Source organism: Primulina huaijiensis, chromosome 11 (genome assembly GCF_012295235.1).
Source record: "Primulina huaijiensis isolate GDHJ02 chromosome 11, ASM1229523v2, whole genome shotgun sequence".
In the NCBI taxonomy this organism is placed as follows: Eukaryota; Viridiplantae; Streptophyta; class Magnoliopsida; order Lamiales; family Gesneriaceae; genus Primulina; species Primulina huaijiensis.
In genome coordinates this window covers 4,224,553-4,235,216 of record NC_133316.1, presented here as the reverse complement: position 1 = coordinate 4,235,216, position 10,664 = coordinate 4,224,553, and the positions used below count along the sequence as shown (strand labels likewise).

General features: G+C 35.0%; 1 protein-coding gene across 1 annotated transcript; it reads right to left on the bottom strand.

The window, feature by feature from the left end:
• Positions 1 to 460: 460 nt before the first annotated feature.
• Positions 461 to 6,529, bottom strand: LOC140988642 (solute carrier family 40 member 3, chloroplastic-like). Its single transcript, XM_073457675.1, has 13 exons — positions 5,866 to 6,529; positions 5,002 to 5,209; positions 4,822 to 4,885; positions 4,138 to 4,262; positions 3,973 to 4,062; positions 3,717 to 3,890; positions 3,532 to 3,606; positions 3,274 to 3,375; positions 3,075 to 3,192; positions 2,857 to 3,000; positions 1,928 to 2,034; positions 1,721 to 1,834; positions 461 to 849 (listed from the first exon to the last, which is right to left on the bottom strand). The coding sequence occupies exons 1-13, from the start codon at positions 6,021 to 6,023 to the stop codon at positions 553 to 555; spliced, it is 1,776 nt and encodes a 591-aa protein (XP_073313776.1). The 5' UTR covers positions 6,024 to 6,529; the 3' UTR covers positions 461 to 552.
• Positions 6,530 to 10,664: the final 4,135 nt, after the last annotated feature.

Sequence of the window (10,664 nt, the reverse complement as noted above, 5' to 3'; positions counted from 1 at the left end):
TGCATGTAAACTGTAATATGGAAAAAAATCAGTCTTTCTTAATATGATATTTGATTTATTTATTTTAGATTTGTGGATGTGAATTTCATACAAATGTATTGTGATTCCATGTGTGAGGGAATACTTCTTATTTTTGATTTTTTATACCAGAAGTATTAAATTCGTTTTGTGCTCATGTATTATGATCGCACATAATTATAATCTATTTAGTTATCAATCTTTGTGAGCTTTGAACTCCTAATATGTTTTATTCAAGGTGACATAAAACAATATAGTTACAAAACTTGAATATTTATGCGTTGTATTAATTGCCAAAGTCCATGAATTGAATGTGAAACCTAATGTTCATGGTAGTTTCCGATATTCTCTAAGCTACCGATATATGATTCTAAAATTGGTAAAATCAAACATAATGATCAATTCCAAACTACTTTTTTTAACCTAAAAACCATGAGGCACAGCACTTGGAAAAAAATATAATTTGATTGAGAGCAAATCGAACAACAGCAATCATTCAGAGAATGGATAAAGAGCATGAAATTACCACTTACATCATGAAAACTGTGACTCAAAAGAAAAGAGACTCCTTTGTGTATCAGTTCGATTCTTTAGCCATCGACAGTATAAAGAAGCTGCCCCAACCACTGATAAAAGTGACAGCACAGCCAGAAATCCAAAATGCGAAACATCATTTACAATTATCACAATCCCAAGCATTACCGACTCAACCAAACTAGCAATCGAAGCTTCTGTAGTCCCAATAAGATTGGCTTTCGATGCAGGGATCCCAGTTTGTAAAATCTGTGCCCCTACAACGTCATATGACATGCGCCCCAATCTTGACAATACCTGTTTGTGGGAAATATCTCATTAGGTCAAGACATGCTTGAGAAAGGTCCATGATGAAGCTAAGAAGTACACACCATAAAGCAGAAACAAGAATATCATAGCATTCTAACTAGAGACAGTACATAAATCGAAGCATATGCATCAAAACAAGCAATAGAGAACAACATACAGCAAAAGTTTACCAAGTCTGTCACAAACATTCGACAAAACCACTAGAGAACACAGACTGCGCTTCGATTGTTTATTATGTTAATTTTAGAATTATATAGAAATCGTCAAACCCATACAAAATCTGAACAAATTTTGTACAGAACGGTTTTGGAAAAGTTTAATGCGGCTATTTTATGCCAATACAAGAAAATACTCCTCAAATAATAGAAATATGAGTTCTCTTGAAAGAATCTGAAACTCAGTTGTCATACAACAATGCATAATTTCAAATGAATACGAAAGTAATGAAATATTGACAAAATTTAATTCAGTAAATCAACATGTTTGCATCAATGAAGAATAGCACTTTAATGATAGGCCTAAAAACTTGCAAACTCTTTTAAGTTTTCACAGCGAGCAGGTTTCACTGTTATAGAATCATAATAATCAGCAGCCAAAAAGAATAAAAGGATGCAATTTATTCTTAAACATAAATGAACAAAACATGATTTAACCTACTCAAATTTTATCAATCACATTAAACCCATTAAGCATGTCCAATAACATGTGCTATCGTTTAAATGGATGGTCTACTTTATGTTTCATTAACGAGTGCTTGCTTCAGTTATAATTGAATAAAACATATAAATTTGCCATAAAATCAAACACAATTTTTATACATATATCCAGCATTTGCAGATTAAATAGAAAAGAAACTCACAATTAAACACAAGAAGAATAGAAATGGAATTTTCTGAGAAACAGAACCGGTCCAGTACACAGCAACAGCCATCATGAGAAGTGAGGCCTGAAAGATCAGGCCAGCTGCTCCAGCCTGCTACAAGAAGTACTTTGAGATTGCGAAGATTAACACAAACAATATAAAAGAAATAACTCCAGTGAGAAATAATGTGTAGAAAGAAAAAACCTCGAGAATGCCAAGTCGCTTGACCATCTTTGCAGATACAAATGTTGCAGCAACACCAATAAAAGCAGATAACACATTGAATCCCCCGATAATTGAAGGTTTTAGACCTGAAAAAAATCTCAAATATATCAATACAAAAACACTCATCACCACTGGAACATCAACAAAAATAATAAGCATCTCCAGATCATTTGCGGTACGAACATACGAGAACACTTATCTCAATTACACATCTTCATCATACAACCTTTATGACACTGACACTTTCCCTCACTATCAGAGCCTCAAAAATAAAAAATGTCGATAGAATTCCATTTTCAACTTCTTCCAATCAATCTCAATGTCATTTTGACTAATGTGGACAAGAAAAAGGATGAGGGTGGTTAACATCTCCATCTTGCAATATAGTCGCCATTCTCGTCCTGTTGCCATCTTAAACAAGCTAGTAGCTTTCTCCCGAATAATAAACAAAGCTGTGTCATAATCAATTAATTAACAACCACCAATCACTTCATTGGCTATTAGTGACATTGGACATAAAAGATAATTTAGGTGGACCAAAACTGTCCTCGTAACTTGATGCTTGAATGTCTTCCCTGTAAATTTAACTGGAGATCCCTCGTCACACTCTTTTCTGGCATCATCATGCCTCCTATCAGATATGTTTTATGTTTCTTTACATCTCCACAAAACTATGTTTCAACAACCAAGAAAATGAATTTCACCCGCTTCCCCATGCATCCGAACCAAGTTCAAAACTAACGCGATCAAGGAATCACAGATGCAAATATCCATTATACAGCGATTATAAATTCTAGATTTTTATTCAATATCAACATGGGAAAAATTAACAGGATTTGTTAAAATCCATATAACTATAAGTGCCATTCAGGAAGCTAATTCAGCTAGTGTAAGAGTCTAAACACTACCGTGTTGTGTTAAGAAAGCCGTCATCAGACCACCAGGAGCAAGTACATTGAAGTAGAGCAACACATAAGCAAGGCTTGCTGGAAGAACAGGTTGTTGAAGGTATTCAAGCCACCCATGCCTAATAGATTCAACACTTATAGCCACTGTACAAACAAAAGCAGAATCAGCGCAGACAAGAAAAAATCCAAAATCTAGAACATAAATTGCTGAAACTTACATATATTTTTGGGATCTATGATAGATAATGGAGAAGAAAAACTGCAACCACTTTGTGGACATTTGGCACGGTCCAGGACTCCAGCAGAAAGTTTATTAGTTATCCATCCGAGAGTAACCTAGATAATGCAAAAGGGAAAAAAACTCAGAAGATCAACTAGTTTCAACAACATTGCAATAACTAAGTTCGATGACGCTACCACAACAGGCAATGACCATGTCATCAAACTAGCTGCCAGCATTAAGCATGTCACCGGTTCATAATTAGATAAGAAAATGCTAAATAATGAAGCACCTGTAACCTGCAGTTATACAAGACCACAAAATTATTAGCACCAGTATTTAATACTGAATAAGAATCATTATTATTTTAGCTAACTACGAAATTCCAATCCGTTTAGACATGCTTATAAATATCATAAAATGCCAAAAATTAAAAGAACACAAATGACAATCACCTCACAGACGAGATCGATGCGGCTGAGAATTGCATTTGCTTGAGCAAGAGCAATAGGTCTGTTTGTCCCTGCCAACTGAAATAAATGTATCCCAGACAATTTAAAAAGAATGAAAGCATAACACAATATTAAAGAGACCCAGAGATGCTGCAGAAAAAGAAACAAAGAAACCAAAAAGGGCCTACCAAAACAACCCAATCACGCTCCATTGCGACCCCCAGAGCCAGTCCACAGAGCCTTTCAACAGCCAGAGCTATTACAAGCACAAAAAACCAAGGTTTGACGAGTATAGAAGACACAGTAGAGTGGACAGTATGGGCATGGATTATTATTCCAACAGATAACAATTGAGCAGCTGCCTGAAACAAAAACATGACTGTAAGAAAGTGGAATCAAAGATTTCAGTTCCAATAATTTTGGATTCAAGTGAAGAATAAGAACCTGGACGATAGTCAAACAATTATATGCAGGCAGTCTTGGACAGCAGTCCATAAGTTTCCCAACTAAAGGACCTCCAACAATAACTGCAAACTGTTGCAACATGCAGATGGTTGAGAAGCTAATCCCAGGTCATGTTTTAAAGAGTTATTTATGTGGATTTGACACCTTTGCAAAAAAGCCCATGATGGCCACAGGACGAAGACTAGGATGAATCGATGCAATGGCAGCAGGCCAAGCAAAATTCCAGAGCTGTTCAACTGAATTCCCAGCCAAGCAGCAAGCGTATAAAGCTAAAGTACAAAAGACATTTTGTTAAATACTGAGTAACCACGCAAAACTGCAGATACATCATTTATGTAACCACTTCCATTTGAAGGAAAAAATTAGGAAAACAAAAATTCAAAATCATAAAGTATATCTACACGCATGAAATCAATCTGTTTACTTTAAGAGAACTTTTTAGTAAAACCAATGATAATATCTGTCACAGTGATAGTTCCTTTGAAATGAAGCATTAATACTGAAAAAAAAGAAGAAATGGAGGTTTATCAACTGAATTCTGAGGATCAAGGAAATCCTCTAATTCTATGGAAATATCAGGTATCACTGAAGAATATGCAAGTGCCTCTATATCTGAACTGTAGTTTTATAGAGTGGTGCAAATTTGATCTAAATAATTATTATATAGGAATATGAAATGAGATTGAATGTATTTTAATGAAAGAATGGTTTGTTTACGTTTGCGGAAAGTGATAATTTTTCAAAGTTTTATTCTCTAGATGAAAATTCGCTCAGAAAATTCTCCATCAAATCAACGAGAATGCTATCGCAGTATAGGAGCACACAGACCATAGAGCCCGGCTGGATGAGCAGGAGTGGCAGCAATTGCATTCTGCTCCTCCTCTGACAAGACCTACATGATCCCAAGGAAAGAAAGAACAACCAATAAATAAAGATATTTAGACTTGCATAATTTCAAAGATGAAAGGATACTGAAAAATGGGAAAAGTGAGACCAAACAAGTCTTACAGGCAATGTCGTCAAAATAGTACCCACATAAGAATCACCGACCAGTAAGTTAAGCCCTTCAGTCTTCAGAGTATCAGACTCAAGATGAACAACTGGAATTAAACAGTTTGGCTCAAGAGACATAGTATCCTCATGAACTTCATCGGTCTCAACAGAATGGCAGACATCAGTATTAACCAACGAACACCTTACGCTAAAAGTGTTAAGCCTGCAAATGAATCATATACTAAACAATAGTTATATATAGTCTCGAATGGCAACCATACAGAAGACACAACCAACAGAATATAACTGCACAAGGGCAATCGACTGCCATAATTGGTAGCAGAAAATTCTCGTCCAGTTCAAAATTCAAATATAGAATCTCATATAAGCCATTGAAGGAAACAACTGAAAATGCCAAGGAAAAGAACAACCACAGTGATTTATCCACTGCTCAATCCTAAAATTATACTTGACACCAAAAGCAGCAGTTAACATACGCGCTCCCCCCAGCCCTCGACGTCACTCATTATCAATAACTAGTTCAAAATTTATCCAGAGCCAAACGTTCATGAGGCAATTCAACATCAACTTTGGAAATAATGTTTTACATTATAGACTTGCTCCATATACATCCAATTAGCTCAATGAAAGTTTTTACGCATTCTTTTGCCCTCAACTTGTAACTGAACCTCCATCCATGCCAACTTAAAGAATAAATTTTTCACTTCCAAACATAAATCCTTCCACTTTTGGCCATATATGCAATCAACAACAATCTGATATTTTCTCAAATTTCCCACAAAAAGTAGCCAAATTGCAATTTTATTTTAATTATTTCAAAAAAGGAGGAGTTTAAAAACACAAGAAAATGGGTGGTACCTGGAAGGCGGGTAATGCTGATTCAACCATCGTCGAGAATAAGATAACCCACCAGGGCGTACTCTATGATGATACCACGACGTAGACTCAGCTCGGACTTGGCGAAGACCGGAGATAGCGGCGGAAGGCTGGCCATGAGCATTGATAAACACACCCATGGCACTCTTTCTCCGATGGTACTACAACTCCTAACTGCTAATGCTAACGATAATTCTTCGACTTGTTGATGACAAGTCATGCAGCCACCTGAACCGATCGATGGAGACAGCACAAAATCATGTCAGTGAAGAGAATTCAGGCCAGACCACCAAAATTACTCGTCCCTCTAAGCACTTCGAGACCACTTTTCGCTGATCAATAGAAGAATTTCGCAACTTGTGGGCGTTAGTTAATTTTATGGGCAGAGCTTCAATTCGTTTTTGAGGTAAGGATTAATCGATTGTTTTGGAGAAAATGTATGCTTGCGGAGACTTCGAAAGGGAGAATCCAAACAGGATAGTGCGTGCGCACACAGCTTACAGGCTATTCACTGCGCTGACGTGTTCCATTTCTTTCCACTCCAATTTCTGTCTTCCAAGTTCCAAGTTGACCTCAAATTTTCAGGCACAGAATTTTGGTCCAAAAACTTTTCCATGTCGTTTGATCCTACGTTTTCGAACTTCTTGTTCTAACTTTGATTTTTTTCTCTTTCGATCTTATTTTCCCAAGTTTGGTTTTGGTGCATCTTTGATTATTTTATTTTTTTGACTTTCATTCTTATTAAATCGAGATGACACCCAAAAATATTGATAAAATTCATAGTCAACAATCAACCAAAATATCCGAAAATTAAAAGTTAATGTCAAAATCAAACTTTAAAAATTCAGATGACAAAACTCAAAATTAAACAAATTAGATGATGAATTTTTTTTTACCAAAATACCAATCAAATTTGAATAATCAGAATCACCATGAGACTAGTTTTGATATTCTGATTATATTATGCAGAAATTAACACAAAATCTTAAATTACAAAAAACACACCAAACTGATTTTTATGATTATATTAAGCAGAAATTAACACAAAATCTTTAATTAAAAACACATCAAACTGATTTTTCAAATGATTATTGAAAATTACTTCTTTTAGAGGTGACAAACACTTCTTATCATTGAAATTTGGCTTTCACGTTAAATGAGTTAAAGACTAAATTCCAATCAGTAGGTTTCCCCGTGTGTGTGTGTGTGTATATACTGAGAAGTACCGTTCTTATATTTCTCAATGTGAAGCCTAAAAATGAGATCTTCAAACATTCATTAATTCCTTCACCCAATGCAATCTTTCGATTAATAAAATAACCTTATGAAGTGGAATGTTATATAATATAAATATACGAGTATCAAGTATAATGAACACCAATTTTTCAAATAAAAATTTTACATAATTTTTGTAATATACTTTACCTAATACCTCATGTCTAAAATGTGATGGATGCTATGTCTAAGTGAGACATGGCAGATGAAAAATTGATTATATTTTATTATATTCATTTGATGACTATTAGGTGAATTTTATAAGTTGTTTAAATTCATTTTATAGTTCATAATCATGACTTTTGATTGCACGCATGTGAAATCGATAAACCGGCCGAGCAAAGTAATATATCACTACTACAAAAAGGGCAAACGTTTATCCGTTGTCGTAGCCATTTAAAAACTGTTGTAACTGAGGGTGTTGTTGAAAGTCCGTTCAACGACAACGGTTTTTATCCGTTGTGGTAGATCAAATTTGCGACGGTTTTTAAAACCGTCGCAAGTAAAAATAGCGACGGTTGTTATTTCTAGCCGTCGCTAATTTTAAATTAGCGACGGTTTATGCAGTGACGGTTATATAAACCGTCGCTAATTTAAAATTAGCGACGGTAGCAATCATGATCGTCGCTAATTTTAGCGACGGTCATCTTTCAAGAGTTCCGTCGCTAATTTGTTTCGAAAAATAAAAAAAATACTTTTAATAATTTAATAAATCTAAAAAAAACTAGTAATCCAAACTAAAATCGTGTAAAAGAAAAAACTTTTAAGTGTTGTGAAGTAGTAAAATCGTGTAAAAGAGAAAAATTTTAAGTGTTACAAAGTGGTTAGAAAAATTTTACGTGTTGTGTGAAAGTGATAAAATTGTGTAAGATAAAAAAATTTTAAGTGTTGTGTGAAGTGATGAAATGGTGTAAGAGAGAAAAATTTTAAGTGTTATGAAGTGGTGAAAAAAATTTAAGTGTTGTGTGAAGTGATAAAATGGTGTAAAAGAGAAAAATTTTAAGTGTTGTGAAGGAAAATGGAACGTTTATAGACAGTCTGCGACGGGTTTTGGTTAAACCGTCGCTATTAGTGACGATAAATGATAAACCGTCGCATATTTTTATTTGGCAACGGTTTGGATTTAAACTGTCGCTAAAATTAGCGACGGTTTCAAAACAATGTCGCTAAATATAGCGACGGTTAATTCAAAACCGTCGCTAATTTAAAAGTAGCGACGGTTTGACAAACCTGTCGCTAAATTAGCGACGGGTGTTGAAATAACCGTCGCTATATATTGCAACGTTTTCCAAAACTGTTGTTTGTCCAAAAAACACGCTAAAATCAGTGACGGTTATTTTAAAACTGTCGCAAATATAAACGTAGCGACGGTTTTTGAATTAACCGTCGCTAAATATTGCAACGTTTTCCAAAACCGTTGTTGTTTGTCCAAAAAAACACGCTAATCGACAACAGTTCATAGAACCGTTGTCGTTGACCCATAACCGTGCATCTTACAAGATATGAAGTTAATAAACTGATGAAGTACGGCTGGAACGACTCGCCTTGCATAATTTTTAGCCTATGAATTAGGAAAAAGTTACACGGGCGGCCCTTGTTGGTTTGTGTTAGAGACGTACGTGCGTTTCCCGAATTTCAAAGCAAATTCAGGTAAGAAACACGAAGCAGACGGAGAAGCCGTGTGCAGCTCAGAATCTTGTGCCATGCGAAGGTCGCGAGGAAAAGAAAACGAGGCACGATTCAAACATGATAGGGCAAATCTCGAGGTTTTTGTCAAAAGAGAATTCTAATCCTTTTGGAACGGGATCTTGAAGAATCCAAGCTTTCTTTTCTTGTTCATTCCGCCTATAAAAGAGGAAAAACAAAACCCTTCATTCATTCATCAAGTCTCAACCCACAATACCATTTTTTTCTTTAGCAAAATATCAAAAAATCTCTCCAAACAAGCTGGTTCTTCTTCGTCTTACGTTAATATCGTTGGTGCTAATGTTTTGTGTTGTCTCATAGGTGGCAGCTGCTAGGGATTTAAAGATCACTACTACCACAAATCCAGATGGTCTTCTCAAACTTCAATACCTAAACTAATATTTCACAACATATGACCAGAAATGTTAACGTGTTTACTTCATTTTCCATGCTTGATATATTTACAGCTCACGTACAAACAGTCATAGGTTACTGATGTCTTCATCTTGCAGTCGATGTGAGCAAAATAGCATCGCCATACAGTATATACATATTCATCGCAAGCTGTTCGATTGTAAAGACTCTTGCCTTCTAATATCTCGTTGCTACTTTTGATATGCTTTGACCCAATGCATGGAATCGAAGGCGGTTAAAAACAGTTGTAATTTTGTTCAAAGTCGATCGCCATTTCAGAATGTGTGTTGTATAATTATTTGGGAGTCGTAACTGTCAAATAGTAATATCGTGTGGTGTGAGGCTTCAATCATGTAAAGTTTATGGTGTACAGTAAAACCAAAATCATGCATGGTTCGTTTTTAACGATCGAAGTTGGCCTTATTGTGCAGGTGATGTTATGGTAGTATCCTTAATTAATCCGATATTTTGGATGAAATTAGACAATAGATACCCAAACATCCAACTTCGACACTTCAAATTTTCACAACTGATTCGTCTCATTCAAGATTCTTGGTGTACGTAGTTACCGTGTTTATTCATAAAAAAACTTAATATTCGTCGTAAATTATAAAATGGGAACTCTGCAACTTATAAGATTAAAACTCTAATTTCTACAATTTTACTTTATATATATTCTCTAATACTTCATATCTGAAATGTGCTTTAACAATTGTCTAAACAACGTTTTTTTGAGAAAATTGAGCATTTCAGTTGTAGATGGACCAAAATAGCTTAAATTCAAAAGTTATGTACCAAGACCAAAAACTAAAAAGTCGGTGAACCCAAAAAAAAGTGACTTTACTAGGCCAAAAAAATATTTTCTCTATTAAGTGGCGTCCTAAATGAAGGGGGGAAAAAGAAGAAGAAATGCCCAATTGTGTAGTCACATCAGCTTCAGTCACCGCCTCATCAGTTTTTTTCGACTGGAATTGGAAACTTCGGAGAGAGAATGGTTCAAAATAGCTGAATAAGAAAAGATAATGTATCGAAAAAAATTGAAAGTTAGTGAAGCAAAGAAAAAAAAAACGATTTAAAATATAAAAATAGAGATAAATATTATCTCTATATACTATAAATGGGGAATTGAAGTAGGTCTTAGCAAGAATAAACATCTAGGACACGTCCATACGCCCAATTAGTTATACAACTATTTCAATTGAACTAGAGCTTCTCTCGTGTTATTTTGGCCTTGTCTTGAACTTTATTTTCAAAGAATAAATGAATTTAATGAATGATATTTGTAGGATCCCCGGCCTCAATGGGTTGGGTATGCAACCAAATTTTTTTTTTTTTAAAATCATAGTCATCTCCTCCTACTCCCATCAATTCTGAACCAAATAACCGTGTTGTTGAGCCGACTTGAT

Coding starts and splice junctions, on each gene's coding strand:
- LOC140988642 (XM_073457675.1), bottom strand. CDS start 6,023: ATGGGTGTGTTTATCAATGCTCATGGCCAGCCTTCCGCCGCTATCTCC. Junction 3,607..3,716: donor AGCGTGATTGGGTTGTTTTG/GTAGGCCCTTTT, acceptor CATTTATTTCAG/TTGGCAGGGACAAACAGACC. Junction 850..1,720: donor TATTCTTCTTGTGTTTAATT/GTGAGTTTCTTT, acceptor TCCCACAAACAG/GTATTGTCAAGATTGGGGCG.